Source organism: Zingiber officinale, chromosome 3A (assembly GCF_018446385.1).
Source record: "Zingiber officinale cultivar Zhangliang chromosome 3A, Zo_v1.1, whole genome shotgun sequence".
Lineage (NCBI taxonomy): Eukaryota > Viridiplantae > Streptophyta > Magnoliopsida > Zingiberales > Zingiberaceae > Zingiber > Zingiber officinale.
Genome location: NC_055990.1, coordinates 122,446,923 through 122,464,243, shown reverse-complemented (window position 1 = coordinate 122,464,243; position 17,321 = coordinate 122,446,923). Strand labels below are relative to the sequence as shown.

The 17,321-nt window shown below is 34.5% G+C and overlaps 1 protein-coding gene across 2 annotated transcripts in view; it reads right to left on the bottom strand.

Annotated features, from left to right (window-relative positions):
* Positions 1-17,321, bottom strand: part of LOC122052377 (4-coumarate--CoA ligase-like 5) — a 35,538-nt gene that overhangs the window by 5,004 nt on the left and 13,213 nt on the right. The window contains exons 3-5 of one of the 2 annotated variants that reach the window (XM_042613869.1): positions 12,379-12,524; positions 12,224-12,291; positions 4,282-5,308 (exon numbers count right to left, since the gene is read on the bottom strand). In XM_042613869.1, the coding sequence (XP_042469803.1) occupies positions 5,266-5,308; positions 12,224-12,291; positions 12,379-12,524 (257 nt within the window). In that variant the 3' untranslated portion in view covers positions 4,282-5,265. Of the gene's footprint in view, positions 1-4,281; positions 5,309-12,223; positions 12,292-12,378; positions 12,525-17,321 lie in introns of those variants that run through there. The other variant, XM_042613868.1, reaches the window with a different exon arrangement.

The window sequence follows — 17,321 nt, the reverse complement described above, 5'->3', positions numbered from 1 at the left end:
GCGAATGAGCGTACCTGCGCAAGGGAGAGGACGCCCCTTTTTATATGATGGTGCGTACCTTCTGGATACTGACCTCTGCTAGAAGGTGTCGGGTGTTAGGACTTTGTCAAATGGTGGAGGACACGTGGCCTTTTCCTATAGACTGGAGGAATGTTTTATTTGTAGATGACCCCTACCGTTGGAATATTTCTTGACATGCAATAGTTATTCTCTGACAGGTAGTTACGATTCCCTGGCCTGTTGTCGCATAGCGCCTTCTATCCTGCCCGGGTGTGACCGAGGCAACCCTGGTCGATCTGCTAAGTGCTGATGAACAGACTGGATGGATGGGGGGTGCGATCGGAGTCCCTTTCTTCCTGTTTTTATGATTCAGACACGACCGAGAATGACAAGTCTGTTTACGCGGGCTAGCTTGAGGAAACCCGACCAGTGAAGATAGGTCAGGCTTCGCCTTGATCACGTGTAATGTCGCAGACCTAGTTTCCTGATCGGTAAACCCCGCCCTAGCTTTATACGCTGGAAGACCCCAGGTGGTCCTACTCCGTATTTTAACTGTCACGCCCCATTGACTTCTGACTGTCACGTCCCCTTGACTTCTGACTGTCACGTCCCGTTGACTTCTGACACTTCTTACGACCGGACCCTCTGGTTATGCACCGTATTAGCGTTGTTTGTGGAAAATCTTACAAAAAGCTACGATTAAGATACGATTAAGATGAGTGGGAGGAGGGGAGAAGAACAGCGGAGGCATCAACCATCACTTGCGCATGAGCAAAAACTTTGAGGTTAAGGTGTCGAAGGTTGAAGGAAAGAACTATAAAAACTACTATGATGATCCTCCCGAATCATCCAACTGAAGCATCTTCAGATCTGTGAGTTGTTCATCACGTCAGATTTCAAAAACTTTAATCCACCACTATTATAGAGATATGTTGACTTCTAAAGGTAATCAATTCCATCTTCTGTATTTTTTATCAATATGTTTCTCGATCCTACGTGATTTCTCCTTGTAAGTATCGATTCGAGTGTTAGCAACGACAAAGGCTCCTTTGCGGCAACACCTTCTGACTTCAGCTAATTGCTCTATGAGACCCACAGCTTGTTGGAGATCTAGATCCTCGTCCATTTTTCCGTCGCCACTATCGCATCTACTCCTTCGTTTCTACCCCCATCTTTCATCTAAATCCAGCATCGCAAAATGCTTCTTTCCTTCAAAACATTTTTCCTTGAAGTGGGAAAGGATAACATAGGGCTTGGACAGTGAAGACAACATAATCAAATCCTCCCACCTAAGATAGGCTGATAGATCGACTAATAGATCAAAGAAGAGTGAGAGAACCCCCATCTCGCCTTCATGTAGATTTCTATCTTTTTTCTCACATTTAACAAGCCTATTAAATCTTTCTTCCAACCGATGCAGTATATAATGTGAAACTAACATGGACAAGGCTAGATAACTTCGCTTTGACTGGGAATACTTTTGGTTAGGAGATGCGGCTGCTCCCCAGTTGTTTAATGAATTAATGCTTTGTTTGCAATTTATGGGAGCCATTTTTCATGAATGCACGTCAAGCACCTTGCCGAGCACAGTTTGCAACTATAGAATCCACCTCACGCAACCATTTTCAAAGGTGGGACCCGATCAATTCAAAGGAATGGCAAGTTCAAAAGCTTCGGTTGCTTTCAATCCTTGCCGAACACCATTATCAAAGTGTTGAGCATGCAAGGGTGGGTCTCGTTTAATCAAAAAATTATGAGGTGGGCAAGAAGTATGACTGAGCTGGAGCAAAATTTGCAACTTGGAGGTTCCATTGGTAATGAATCTTCACTGGCAAGATAAGCTCTCTACTTGGATCATGGACTTCCTATACTATTTCGAAGACTGCATATGGTCACAAATGCATTGTGTCATGGAATTAGCGTTTGTTGAACAATTTGGAGTTTTCATTGGCAATCTCAAGGAGTTTTCTCTGACAAGATAAGTCCCTACATCTCATGGTTACACTCACCTTTTATTGTTCGATTTTCTATACTAATTTAATGAATTCCTATATCACTTGATTTATCTATTTACTGATTTATTAAATTTGGATTACACATATAGTTTTTACCTGCTATATTATCTTTTCCTTATAGGATCGGTCCTTTATGATTGTTTGTTCATTGAAATTCCTAGAAATAATTTTTTGGTGAAGGGACAATTATCCATTTATTAGGAAAAATAAACACTAGCTCAATCACATGATTCAATTCGAAAGGTAGCCTTGGTGTGCAACTACTCATTTTTATTATTTCCAACTCCGAGGGATCATACCTATTCCCGATTGGGGTAAGATTGAGCTTCTATTATTTATGACATTCTTAACATTCTGACGCTCTATTGGTGTTATGACATTGTCAAAGGCAAAACAGAAGTTTTATGGATTATTGTGGAAATATTTCTATTAACTTTCTTACTTTTTCAATAATCTGTCTAACGTTGTTTCAAGATGTGTGTTGCATGTTATCATTATTAAATCAGCTAGAGATATTTTAATAGCCTCCGAGCAAACTATAACAACCTAACTGTCAGGTAAACTAGTGCCTCCAGACCAATTATAACAGTCAATTCAGGTATAGGACTTTCCGCCTCCAGACAAACTATAATAGCCATGGGCTAGGTATATTCTCACTGCTTCCGAGCAAACTATAATGACCTAAGAGCCGGATATCTTACTTCACCTTTGGGCCAACTTATAATAGCCTATAGCTATACTATCTCTCACATCCTACGGGCTTCACATTCTCCGGACAAACTATAACAGTCTAAGAGCTAGCTATATTCGCATTGTCTCTAAACAACTATAACAACTTATGAGCTAGATAATCTATTGTTGCCTCCAGGGCCAATTTATAATAGCCAATGTGCTAAGTATAGGACTTTCCGCCTCCGAATAAACTAGAACAACCCCTATATTATGATAGCCTCTGAATTGTATCATTCTCTTATAGCCTCGAAGCTATAGTAGTATCTTATGACAGTTTTTGGGATATGATTTCCTATGACCGCCTCTAGGCTACGATCTTTTCTCACAGCTTCCGGGCTCAACCTTTCTCACAGCCTCTAATCTATAGTATTTTATAGAAGTATCATAGATATGTTACTCTACAATCGTCTCATTATTCAACTCAACAATATCTCCCGTGGGATTGGTTTTCTAGTCTCATTATTCAGTTCGATAATATTACCGAGCAGGAATGAATTTTGGGTCATCTTGGATTTCTTAGTAATATCCCCCAAGGGGGATTGAAATTCTTATCTTATTTAACTTTGCAGTATTTGATTTCCTGCTATCATTGACATATCCCCAGGTGGGATCAGATTTTTGTTCTTCTCAGTATTACTACTTGTCCTTGTAACAAGGGATCGAATTCCTCTTCTTGATCCGAGCATTAGTCTTTCGGTCTTCATGATATTCTCGTTATTATCTCCCGGCAGGATTGGTCTTCTTATTATTATCTCGAATTGGGTTTCTCTTGTTCTTGACATTCTTATTATTCCCGATTGAGATTATCAGACTTCAGATTTTGTTTTTGGTCTTTGTTTCAAAATAGTGCTTCTGTTGGATATTGCTACCATGATTATTTTATGCTTATCTCATTCTTCTATTGGATACTGACCATATCATTTAATTTGTTCAAAGAAGTCTTCATTATATAAAGAAGAAGAATTTCTCTATGTAAAAAGAAAAAATCAAGTGTGGCATATGAATAAATTTTTTTACAATTATTGGAATATTAATTCATGTTCTTAGTCTTGGCACATGCTGACACCCGGGTTCTCTTTAAATTAATCTTGTTCGACTTAGCATTTTTAATCGAACTTCATTTGACTTCGCTCTTCAGTCCGACTTGATAGAAGGGCATCTGATGGTATTCAAATTTATCCCCGATCATCCCAAGTCGCTAGGATCTCCTCCCGAACAATCATATTCCCAACTGCTATAGTAGCTATCATGACACTACAGTATCACGGAGCTGCAATGATTCTGAAAACTATTTTAATATATATATATATATATATATATATATATATATATCCTGAGCAACCAAAAGCTACATTATGTTACAATACCAGCACTGCTATAGTAATTACTATCGTGCTGCAAGAATTGCCACAGTGGCTGGTAATGCTACAGTAAGAAGACAGGGTTTCTAGAATCATTCCTGAGCAATCCGGTTATCGACTGCTATAATAATTGCATTAATGCTGAAGCTACAGTGGTGCTTGAAACCATCCCAAATAATGAGTTCCCAAATGCTGCAGGCCTACAGTATTACTATAGAATTGCAAAACTACCGTGTTTCTCGAAACCGTTGTTCTAATATTAATCTCTTGAACACTCACGTTCTCGTATGCTACGGTACACATGACTATAATCAGCTACAGTAAAATAAAGTTACCATGCCAATCCATTCTACCAAGCAATATAATTAAATTATGCCGAGCAATATTATTAAATTTTCCTGAGCAATACAATTAAATTTTGCCAAGCAATATTATCAAGTTCCGACGAGCAATATAAATAAGTTTCACCAAGTAATATTATCAAGTTCCACTGAGCAATGTTATTACATTCTACTGAGCAATATTATCAAGTTCCGTCAAATAATATAACTAAGTTTTGTCGAGCATCAAAGGCTTTGAAGTTTCTAGTTAACTATACGTGATGATCGATGAATGAAGAAGCAGGTAACGATTGCCAGATCTAGTCCTCTAACCATTCCTCAAGGAAATAGTTAATGAACTATGGGGAGATTCCCTTCAGAGGGCCATATAAAGAGTGGAAGGAGGTAAGTGCAAGGGGGTTTGGTTCTCTGATTCCTATAAATGAAGGTGACTCCTTTCCTTGAACTTTCTACTGCATCTTTTTTCTTTTAGTTCTTCTTATTCAATTGGTAACGGACTTGAGCATCGGAGGAGCCGTGCTGATAAGCTGGCCCTAGCTCTAATTGGTGTTATATCTCAGGGCCTCAGATCTCACAAGTTGGGAAGCAAATCTAGCTTTTTGAAGAGGAGAAACCCAAGCCGAAGGAAAAAGAGACCATCATGTATAAATGATATTCTTCTCATGTGGCATAGGCTGATAATGTGTAGGCTGATGATGTGGCATGGAGATCGTATCAATATCCCCTCCTTTGAAAGAAGTCTTGTCCTCAATGTGAAATGATGAAAATTGTGCAACGAGTAAATCATAATTTCCCCAACTAGCTTCTTCAAGAGGCCTATCTTGCCATTAGATTAAGAGTTCCAATGATGGCAGCCCACCTTCATTTATCCAGCGATAATTTAGCACGGTGGCAGGTGTTAATAACAACTCCTAGTTGAAATTAATAGGAAACAACGATGGTTGCAAAACTATGTGTTGACAATAAGCACAGTGTAGTAGAGAAACATGGAAAACTGGATAAACTATGGAGGAATGTTGAAGAGAAAGCTCATACGCAACTGGTCGAATTTTCTTGGATATAGTATACAACCCAAAGAACCATGGTGACAATTTTTCATACCTATGCTTGGCAAAAAACTGTTGTTTATAAGGTTGGAGACATGAAAACCAAATCTCCAACTTGAAATTACATATCACGTCGTTTGGTGTTGGCATACGACTGCATACGAGACTAAGCCTTCAGAAGATTTTCCTTCAATGTGCGTAACATAGCATCTCTGTTGGGATGTATACTATAAGCCTAACTTTTGCATGAACATCTATTTTGAAATATTTTGAAATGAGAATCACTTTGATCAAATGTTTACATTTTATATTTATATATATGTCGATGCAGTTGTCCATTTAATTTATATTGTAGATAACATGGTGTGTGGTGTCACACAGAAGATCATGTTATCGGTTCCTTATAAATTATAAATAATAGCTTACAACCAAGATGGATTGGGACAAACCATTGGAACGGTTGTAGTGTAATTTGGTATTAGTCTGTCTTGACTATAAAATTACACTAGTACACAATGTGTGTATTGAGCAGGACCATTTGAGATTGTTCGATTTATACTGACTATATAAAAGAACAGAACCTCTGTTATTATGGATGTGCATCCTTTTAATCCCTATATAATAACAAGCACGTATACTTAGTATTTATTTATTTAATTTATCAATGAGTGAGATTTATTCGTTAAATCAATAGGCCCGATGAGTTAGGAGATAGTATTATTTATATGGTGTGTTGTTGATTATAGAAGGAATATGTGTCCTAATTATTTAGGTTGATGATGTCCCCTTGAGGAGCTCATAAGGATTATCATGTAAACCCTGCAGGTGGACTTAGTCCAGCATGATAATAAAGTTGAGTGTACTACTCTTGGAATCAGATGTTAATTAATTGAGTTGTCAGTAACTCATTTAATTAACGTACATACGATATCTTAAACACGGGGAGATTAACGCACTCATTATAAGAAGGACCTCATATTGTAATATGGGATTGGTGCGGTAGTTCAATAATAACCCTTTAGTGGTATGAGTTATTATTGATGGACTTGAGTTGGGTGTTCGGACCGAACACAAGAAGCCCAAGCCCATCAGGAGGCTTAAACCAATTCCACCTCTAGGTCCCTGTAGCCTCTATATAAAGTCTCGCATCCACCCATCCACAACTTGGTTTGGTTTAACTTAACTTGGTTTGATTTAACTTGGTTATAGAAAGAGAGATTTTTTCTTAACAGAATTTTGTTAATTTTTTCTTTCTTTATAACCGACGGTAAAGGTTATTAAAGAAGTAGGTGGTGCCCCCTAAAACCTAATTTTCCCACAATTCTCTTCTCTCCTCCTAGGGCTAGCGGCACACATCTTTCCCCTTGTGGCCGGCGCCCCTCATCTCCTCCCTCCTTGTGGTCGGCGCCCCTCCCCCCTTCCTTCTTGCTTAGGGTCGGCGCCCCTTTTGCCTTGGTGGGCGCGGCTTGAAGAAGAGGAAGAAGAGAAGAGAAGGAAGAAGATTAGAAGGTGCTCCATCCTAGAGCCTCCTTTTGTAGCTGGCGGTTTGGAAACCGAGAAGAGAAGGAGGGTGGTGTTGTCTTGGTAGATCGTCGCCCACACGACGTCCAAGAAAAGGAGAGAAATGCGACAGAAGATCAAGAGGTCTTTAGCTACGAAGAAAGGTACAACTAGTTCTTTAATTCCACTGCGTAATTAGTTAGTTTTCCTTGTATCGATTTTGAATACCAACACAATTGGCCAGCGATCTTGTACTTCGATCAATGTGTGCTTTGATCCGTCAAGAACTTGCTTGATTGATTAAACACATGTCTGATCGAACATGCGGGTTGCTAGGAATAGTTCTGTTCTTGTATAGGGAAATTGAAACAGAACGGAATTTTAGCGCCTTCAATCTCGTGTTAATAACTAGTCTTCAAGATTTTAGCATATTAATATACTTATGCTATAAGGAATTTATATCTAAATTACAACACTTTACAGGTTTTTAGACAAAATTCATTTCTATCATGAAATGTTAAGGCATATAACTTGAAATAAAAAAATTAAGATTTCTTTTTAAATCTTTCGAAACACTGATTCCTCAAATAAATTTTGAAGAATTGGCTTCGTACTATATGATACAACCACGAACCTGGCTTTAATACCACTGTTGGGTTCGGAGCGTAGAGGAAGACAGACTGAATCATGGATCTTTTCGTGGTACATATAGTTTTACACAAAAATAATATAAAAACATACCTCGAGTTCTCGATAGACTTGAATGATATTACAGACGGATAAGAGCCCCACATGTGACACCTCTAGCGATACCCACGCGCACTAGATCATGAACTTATACGATCCATTAGGCGCTAGCCTCTTGGATCAACAAGGCTTTAGAAGCACTACCGATCTCTTCCTGATAGAAGAAAGTGAAGAAGTTGACGAGAGAGAAATGAAGAGAAGGAATTCTACTCTTGAATCTTTCCGAGGATGACTACTTATAGCCTCCAAAGAATACGAAGAGTTAAGGTCTCAATTAATTTATCATTTATGATCTTCATTAATTAGGAAGATGAAGAGTTATAGCCTTCATAAATTCTTTATTTATGACTTTCATTATGGTGACTCCTCAACTTCTTCATTAATTATCATTATGATGACTCTTCGAATTCTCTATTAATCATCATGATTATGGCTATTAGAATTTTCTCTTCTTTGTATCAAATAAATCTATATTTGATCTTGATGTCGACTAGCTTCCGTTACCATTTTTCATGTCTATGTGTTATGCGTGCGACCCTCTAGATTTTATACATGAAGGTAGTGTAAATCCATATACAGACTAACGTAACCGTCTAATAATAGTTTTTAGTCATCCAATGCGATAAAATTAATATCAGTCATAAGCTGTAAACCACCATGAAGCGATTGTTGCGTAATTCAATCTTTTCATCTAAGCTTACATTCCAATTAATTCGGTACATTATGCATCATTACTAAATTAATTGTTTTACTTGATTTTCAAGATATAATAGACTCCTCTTGAATGATAAATCATTCCTCCCATGGCCATGGATTTCGAATCACTAATATCTCTATCAAGCATTCAGGATGTCAACTCCTAATACAAAAGAGCGATGAATCCTTTATTTACTCAACACTATTTTTTTTACGCTTTGTCATATACCCAACTACCATATTAATCACAATCCGATTAAAAACTGCTTTTAACAGCATCAAAGCACATAACTCCACACATAGAATAAGTAAAGGTCTCAAGTCAAAAGATCAGTTACACTTATTCATAAGAGGAATGACCAATGATACATAATTTTCATTAACAATTTCCTTATTAGTCATAAGTTCTATATATGGATATAAATAGGTGGTAATTATCGATAGAAGTTATAATCATCTTCCTTATTTGTAAATAGGTGGTAGTTATTCATGGAAGTTATTGTTGGATTCATGGAAGTTATTATTTTGGATCTTTTCGTGGTACATATAGTTTTACACAAAAATAATATAAAAACATAGCTCGAGTCCTCGATAAGCTTGAATGATATTACAGACAGATAAGAGTCCCACATGTGACTCCTCTAGCGGTATCAACATGCACTAGATCATGAACTTGATACGATCCGTTAGGTGCCAGCCTCTTGGATCGACAAAGCCTTGGAAGCACTACCGATCTCTTCCTGATGGAAGAAAGCGAAGAAGAAGCTGACGAGAGAGAAATAGAGAGAAAGAATTCTACTCTTGAATCTTTCCGAGGATGACTACTTATAGCCTCTAAGGAATACGAAGAGTTAAGGTTTCAATTAATTCATCATTTATGATTTTCATTAATTAGGAAGATGAAGAGTTATAGTCTTCATAAATTCTTCAATTATGACTTTCATTATGATGACTCTTCAACTTCTCCATTAATCATCATGATTATGGATATTCGAATTCTCTCTTCTTTGTATCAAATAAATTCATATTTGATCTTGATCTCGACTGGCTATGTAAATACTATTGTTCATGTCTACGTGCTATGCGTGCGATCCTCTAGATTTTATATACGAAAACAGTGTAAAATACACAGATTAAGGTAACCATCTATCAACAGTTTTTAGCTATCCAACGCAATAAAATTAATATCAGTCATAAGCTATAAACCACCATGAACCGATTACTGTGTAATTCAATTTCTTCATCTACGCCTACATCCCAATTAATTCGGTACATTATGCATCATTATCAAATTAATTGTTTTACTTGATTTCCAAGATATAATAGACTCCTCTTGAATGATAAATCATTCCTCCCATGGCCATGGATTTCGAGTCACTAATATCTCTATCAAGCGGTCAGGATGTCAACTCCTAATCCAAGAGAGCGATGGATCCTCTATTGACTTAATACTATTCTCTCTACACTTTGTCATATACCTAACTACCATATTAATCACTATCCAATTAAAGACTAATTTTAACAGCGTCAAAGCACATAACTCCACGCATAGAATAAATGAAGGTCTCAAGTCAAAAAATCAGTTATACTCGTTCATAAGAGGAATGACCAATGATGCTTAATATGTGGTTTCCTCTTAAGCGGATCGTGTCCAGTGTACCTCTAAACTCAAGGCACCCCCAAGTACAACTTGGATATCCATCCTTTGGTCTATCTCGACTTAGTTATACTCAGCGTTGATCTAGATATTCATGCCCCCTCTAGATATCTATCCGATCAAGGACTATTTTCATATTAATATACCCATTAATTTATGGGACTTTATCATTAATCATATACGTACAAAAAAATGAATAATTAATGATAAATACTTGTCTTTATAAAATAACTATCCACAAAATACATAAGGAATGTCTTCACGCGTAAATGCACACTAACCGTTATAACCATCTTCCTTATGCTTTCTTGCTTCTTTTAGAATATGTCATCTTATGTGGCACTATAGTTGATGATGTGACATAGGTTGATTGTGGCACCATAGCTGATGATGTGACATAGGTTGATGGTGCGTAGACTGAAGATGTGGCTTGGAGATCATATCATTCAATCATTTCAATCTCTTTAGTCAAATTTACTTTTCTAGCAAAAATCAAAGTTGCAAGACTCAATTTGGGAATTTAGACCGTCCTTTAAACCATCCACTCTAATTAATTTGTCTCATCAAAACAAAAAATCTATTGTCTCCTTTATACATGCTAATACATCTCACTCTATGTCTTTCATTCTATCATCTTTTGGGGCTAGCACGTAATTATTATTGTATATTAATATTTTTTATTTTATTCTTTCAACTAACTTCATCCTCATCTTTGGTACACCAATTTCAACATGCTCATACATCTCACTCTATGCTTTTCATTCTATTATCTATAGGTGCTAAGACGTAGTTACTCTTTGCTTATTAATATTTTCTATTTTTATCCTTTCAACTAAATCCATGTATCCATCAAAATATTGTCATCTTTGGCATACCAATTTCTTGTTCGTGTCACTTCCTAACGATTAAAAAACTCTGATACATAACATATAAATTATGTAGGATCATATGAATGTCTTATGCATATTTTATTAGATCCAAAGGGACACACAACGAACACACACACACACACAAAAAACACTCCAAAAGATCATTTAAACTACTCATTCTTTTATCTTATAAGTAATATTTTCATCAATATCTCCTTGCTGAATAATAGATCACCTAAACTCTTGCTTACATATTTCCTATTTATCCATCTTAACTCCTTGATTATTTTTGAATTATTAAATCACATTTCATATGATCAGTTTTAGTTCTACATAAACCTTTTCTTGTAAAGTCTCTCTATAATTCAAACTTGGAATTTAACCTTGTCTCAAGGTTTATGTTGAATATGATGGATCTTCTCGTAAAGGATAGTCTGTCATACGAAACTCTCGTCAATGTAAGATCCTAAGAAAGAATCAGACCACATTGGATCGATTATATGAAATCTTACTCTATATTGTAAAAGATTGTTTCCTTCACTTAAACCCGTGACCACGAAGTCACACGGTATTAACTTTACCATTTCATCAAGGTTCCCTTTCATGATTGGATCTTCTACTACAGATAAAAAAAATTTAGAGATTTAAAGGAAAACCTTTAATATAAATTTACTTATTGCAGTTTAATAGTTATAGGAAGATCACCTCTCCTATTACACTAGTGACTACATTATCAAACATCTCTTTATCACATTAATATAATTACTAGATATTTCTTTATTTACTAAATTACATCATAATAATTGTTTGGGATTTTATAATCAGCTTCTAAGTAAAATCATATACAAGTCCTTTTCTCTATATTTCTTTTATCAATTGTCTTATTAAATAAATGGCAGATATGGTTAAACTTCCAAACATGAAATCAAAATGGCTCTAGATATGTTTGTTACTTCTCTCATTCCCTCTTCTAAGTCTTTCTGAAAGTCTGATATATGACAACAACTCGATTCCTTTATAAATGAAACAAAATTATACATATCTCTATGCTAAGTTTTCCTAGATTCGTTGGGAATCTTTCTAATCCTCAAAACTTTATTGAAGGACTTAGTTAACCAAATTATACCTTAATCTCTTAAATTCTTCAAAATTTAATGTTTCCAAACCTACATTTTTACTTATGTTGATTCATATATTTGAATAATTAATCATATGGAATTATACACAGTAAAAATATTCACAAATCAAGATATACATACGGAACAACAGCTGCATCAGCAATTTTTGGGTGAGAAAGAAGTATTTGCTCCAATTCAGTGGGAGGAACCTGAATATTAGTACATAAAAAATTACTAATATTCAAATAGATGTCAATGACATTAAGAATGAGAAATCAGAATTTAAGGTTGCACACCTGATATGCTTTATATTTGATTAACTCGTTTAACCTATATACAACGTAGAGGAAACCTTCATGGTCAAAATAACATAGATCACCGGTCTTTAACCAACCTTCAAGGTCCAATGTGGAGGCAGTTGCCTCAACATCACCAACATAACCTTAACCAATATATTTTGCAAATTAAAACAATAGGTGTATATAGCTTTTCTCATGCAAAAAATGCACAAACATCATTTGAAAATTCAGTTAGCAAGTACACCTTGCCAAGTTAACATGTAAATAAATTTTTCCTTTCACCCATCCAGATAAAATGTAAAAGCATTAAACCCAGCACAAGCCATAGAAGTATTTGGATAACAGTATAGTAATGAAGAGATGTCTAAAGTACTAGTAGCAAAGTTAACATACCAAGATACAAGATTCATATGTTCCAAATTTTGGACTTAGTTTGAAACAATTTTGTAGGTATAGCTGAACAATAAAAATGAACAATTGTCGGATGAATGTTTAACAAAATTATAATGCGATTTTTTGATTGAGGTGTTTGGTCAAACTATGAAAAAAGGATGGAGAAGTTAAGAGAAATGTCTCACATAGAATTCAAGCGGTTGAAATAGAGGAAGCGTCAAGTGTTCTTTGTGATAGTAAAGTAATTTTAAAACATAAAAGAAGTTCTACAAAACAACAGTTAGACCTGTTATGTTATATAGGTGGAATGTTGGTCAATGACTCAATCACACGAGCAGAAAATGAAAATCGCAGAGATGAGAATGTTAAAGTAGATATGCATATTATGATAATTGACAAGATAAGAAATGAGAATATTAGGGAGAAAAAGAAGATTGCGCATATTAAGAGAAAATTCTGAAAAATATGTTTAAGATGGTACAAACATATATTTAGATACCAACAAATGTTGTAATTAGGTGATGTGAGATTATAACAAATACGAACATTAAACGAGGAAGAGAAAAATCAAAGAAGACTTGGTTATAAACAATAAAAAAAAATATAATTTATTTAAATATAGATGATATAGAAGGGGGTAGAGTCTAATGCCGTAGAAAGATCTACATAGCCAACTCCACCTAGTGGGATAAAGTTTGTTGTTGCTGTATATAGTTTTAACTTTATTTTAAATTACTAATAATTTTATTTTTTTCTTTATATTATTATAACACTTTGATTCAATTAAATAGCTAATATAGCATTTATAATATTATAATCATTCACATGTATAATGTGTTCATATCACATTTCTAGTGTCAATTTGATCTCATTCCATTGTTGAACAATGTGATCAAATTTGTTACATGGCTCCTTTGAAAGTTTAAACAGGTTTAAGCCACTTTATTTGCTCATTTACCTATTTGACGGTTAAGTGTTTCAAAATTAAGATATTTGAAAGCAATATAAACCACAATAAAATAAGAAAGAAACACCATAAAGAGCTTTATTAGAGGAATAACTAGAGATAAAATGTATCTAAATTTGATGACTAGTTAATAACCATCCCATTCTTCTCTCTTTTTTGTTTCCCTTTCTTTGGTCATTCTTGGCAGATTAATGCTCCATTTCTTTTTCCACAAATATAATAAATCATGCTCTCTTAACTTTGGTCAGTTTGACACCAATTAATCAAATATCAAAGTGACCATTTTTAACTGGAGCATGCCTACTTGCAAAGTTGCAGGAAAATGGCATTCCTACCTATTTCATCAACCTTAGCATCATCAGGCAATATTTGTTGCAGCAATTAATCTTTATCCTTCTACTGAACATTGTACAAGGCTATATCACTAATAAAGTTCCATCCCAGAATTTGTATTATCAAAAAAATAATCTGCTATGTGATCAACCATAGTTGTTTGAAACCAATTTGATTAAGAGTGAATATAAAAGAGTCCTTGGAATTCACAATTGTCATACTACCAATTTAAATGTTTGGATTTATGTAAGAATATTTTGCTTTCAACTTCCATGTTCAACACAATTACAAGAATAGTTCTTTGGACCTAGGCAGCCAAACATGAAGATTACCTATGGATTAAAAAGCCTTTGTCCACTCGAAATTAGATTCTTACTTCTAGTGGTATGACTGAGCTAGTGGCGGCTTGCATCCAGAGTTGGTTTGAGTAGAACGATAGAGGTGCATCTCAAGACTTACGACTTTTTAGGATTCAGGCCATAAAAATTGATGGACAAGTGTCGTTTGGAAGTCATGCATCTAGCCTCAGCATGTGTCCATGCTATGACTTTTGGCACATGAACATCTCAAGACACGGGATACACTACCGCATGTACAGAACAAGGTCTGCGTGCTTTGTGGAGCAGCGGAGGAGACCTTGGGCTAGTTAGTCTTCCTATGCCAAACTAGTAGCTTGTGGGGACCTGGCTTGGGATGAGGCAGGAGATGAGCACACATTGGAGGGTCATATGCATCTTCAAGCAATAGCTTTGAAGTACTCAGCTTTGACCAAGGCATGACACTTAACTATGTCATGGATGGCTAGAAACATATTCGTGTTTGACGCTGAGCATATTAACATAGACAAGATACTTATTAAGATATAGGCACATGTTTTTAGATCCCTAAACATTTATTCACATTTGACTCCTGGTCAGAATGTTCACATTTTTTAGAATGGGCACTGATATGCCTAATAGAAGATGTCCATTCTTCTCTAATATATATTTTCATTTATTCATTAAAAAAATTACAAATACATTTAATATCATAATAAAATTCTTAAGTATGATGATTTCAAGAATTTATAAAGCATACTTTCCAAGTCCTGCCTCTAGTATCCTTTAGATGTAGCAATTCCTTCCTAATTTTCTAAAATAGTTATGCCAATATGAATTTAGTTTTCAAGACTTCTGGGCATTTTAAAAGTTTATTTTCATAGATCTTTTATTTAGGAGTATAGATTAGAGTTTTTATTTAATAATTATCTTGTTTAGAGAATAAAAGATTTATTTCAAATTTGATGGAGTGAAGTATATAGTTATTATTCCTTAAATATTATTAGAATATGTCCAATTTTGATTAGGTTCATGTTAAAGATCTTCTACAACAACAATAATATCCAAGTCTTATCTCATTATGTGGGGTCGACTATATAAATCCTTCTACGCCATTAGACTCTATCTCCTACTATATCATTATTTATATTTAAATAAATTTTATTCTATTTTATTATTACTAACCAAGTCTTTTTTTAATCTTTCTTTTCTTCATTTGATATGCACATTTGTCGTAATTTCACATCGCCTAATTGGAACATTTATTGGTATCTAATTACATATTAGTACCATCTTAACATATCTCCTAGAGTTTTCTCTTAATAGGTGCAACCCCGACTTTCTCTTAAATATTATTATTTCTTATCCTTTCTATTTTTATATGTTTGCACATCCACTGTAACATTTTTATCTCCGTAACTCTCATCTTCTATTCATATGCGTGAGTCATAATCCAACATTCAACTTCATATATCATAGCAGATCTAACGGTCATTTTGTAAAAAAAATCTTTAAATCTTAGAGGTATTTTACGATCAAAAAGAGCATTTGACACTCTCTTCTATTTCAACTATCCTGTTTATATTATATGTAAAACATCTCTCTTAATTTCTCCATCCTTTTATAAAAATGATCTTAAATACATAAGACTCTCAATTTTAGATGAGTCTCTTTTAAAAATTAACTCATTACATCTACTATTACTAAATTGAAATTTCATATATTCTGTCTTTACTTTAGTAAGCCTAAAACCTTTCACTTCTAATGTTTCCCGTCAAGATTTGAGTTTAACATTTATTCTTTCACGTCTCATCTACCACAATAATATCATCTACAAACAATATGTATTATGGTACCATATCTTCGATGTGTCCGATGAGTTCGTCCATAACTAGTGTAAACAAATAGGAACTTAGAACTGAAATATTTATGAGAAACGCATCAATTAATCCGTCTGAAATCTTCATTTTTGCCATTACATCCTTACATATACTTAATTAGTTTAATATACGCTATACTAACACTTCTCTTTTCTAAAATTCTCTATAAAAGTTCTCTTGGGACTCTATTATAGGTTGACGAATAATATATATACGTCTTGCTTCTATACTTGATACTTTTCAATTAGTTGTCAGAGAAGATGTTTATTGTTGGCTTCCAGACATAAATCTAAATTAATTTTCAGTCATTGTGGTATCCTTCCTTAAATTTTTTTATTATTCTTTTCTAAAATTTTATAGTATGACTCATTAGTTTAATATCCCTATACTTTATATAATTTTGTACGTCTTCTTTATTCTTATATAAGAAAACTAGAGTATTTACCCTCCACTAATCGAATATTTTTTTAGTTTCCAATTTTGGTTGAATAATTTTACAAGTCATTTAATACCTTATTACCCTAAATACTTCCATACCTCTATCGAAATATCATCTGGTCCAACTATTTTTTTTTATTTTACATCCCATTTAAAGTTTGTTTTACTTTTGAAGTTTGAATTCTACAATAAAAATTCAAATTTCTATACTCATTTTATGTACTTAAATTACCTAAGTTGATTATTTAAACATTCATTAAAAAGTTGATGAAAATGTTGATGCAATTAGCCTCCACCGTTTTGATATTTGACAATATGCTTTGTCTAGTTAAGTTTGATCAAGAGTTGATTCAAACAAGTTAAAGAGGTCAAATATAACTAGATATTTGGAAGTAAGTAAGAAGTCCTGATAAATCAAGGTTGACCTAGGAAAAGAGAAAGTTTAGTAGGTTAAGGTTGACCGGATGACTAGCAAAGGGATAATCCAAGCAGGTCAAGATTGACTGAATGTCTGACAAAGTGAAAGTCCATACAGGTCAACGATGATGGCAAGTGGCAAGTCCAAGCAAGTCAAGATGACTGAATGCTTGGCAAAGGAAAAATTCTAAGTGA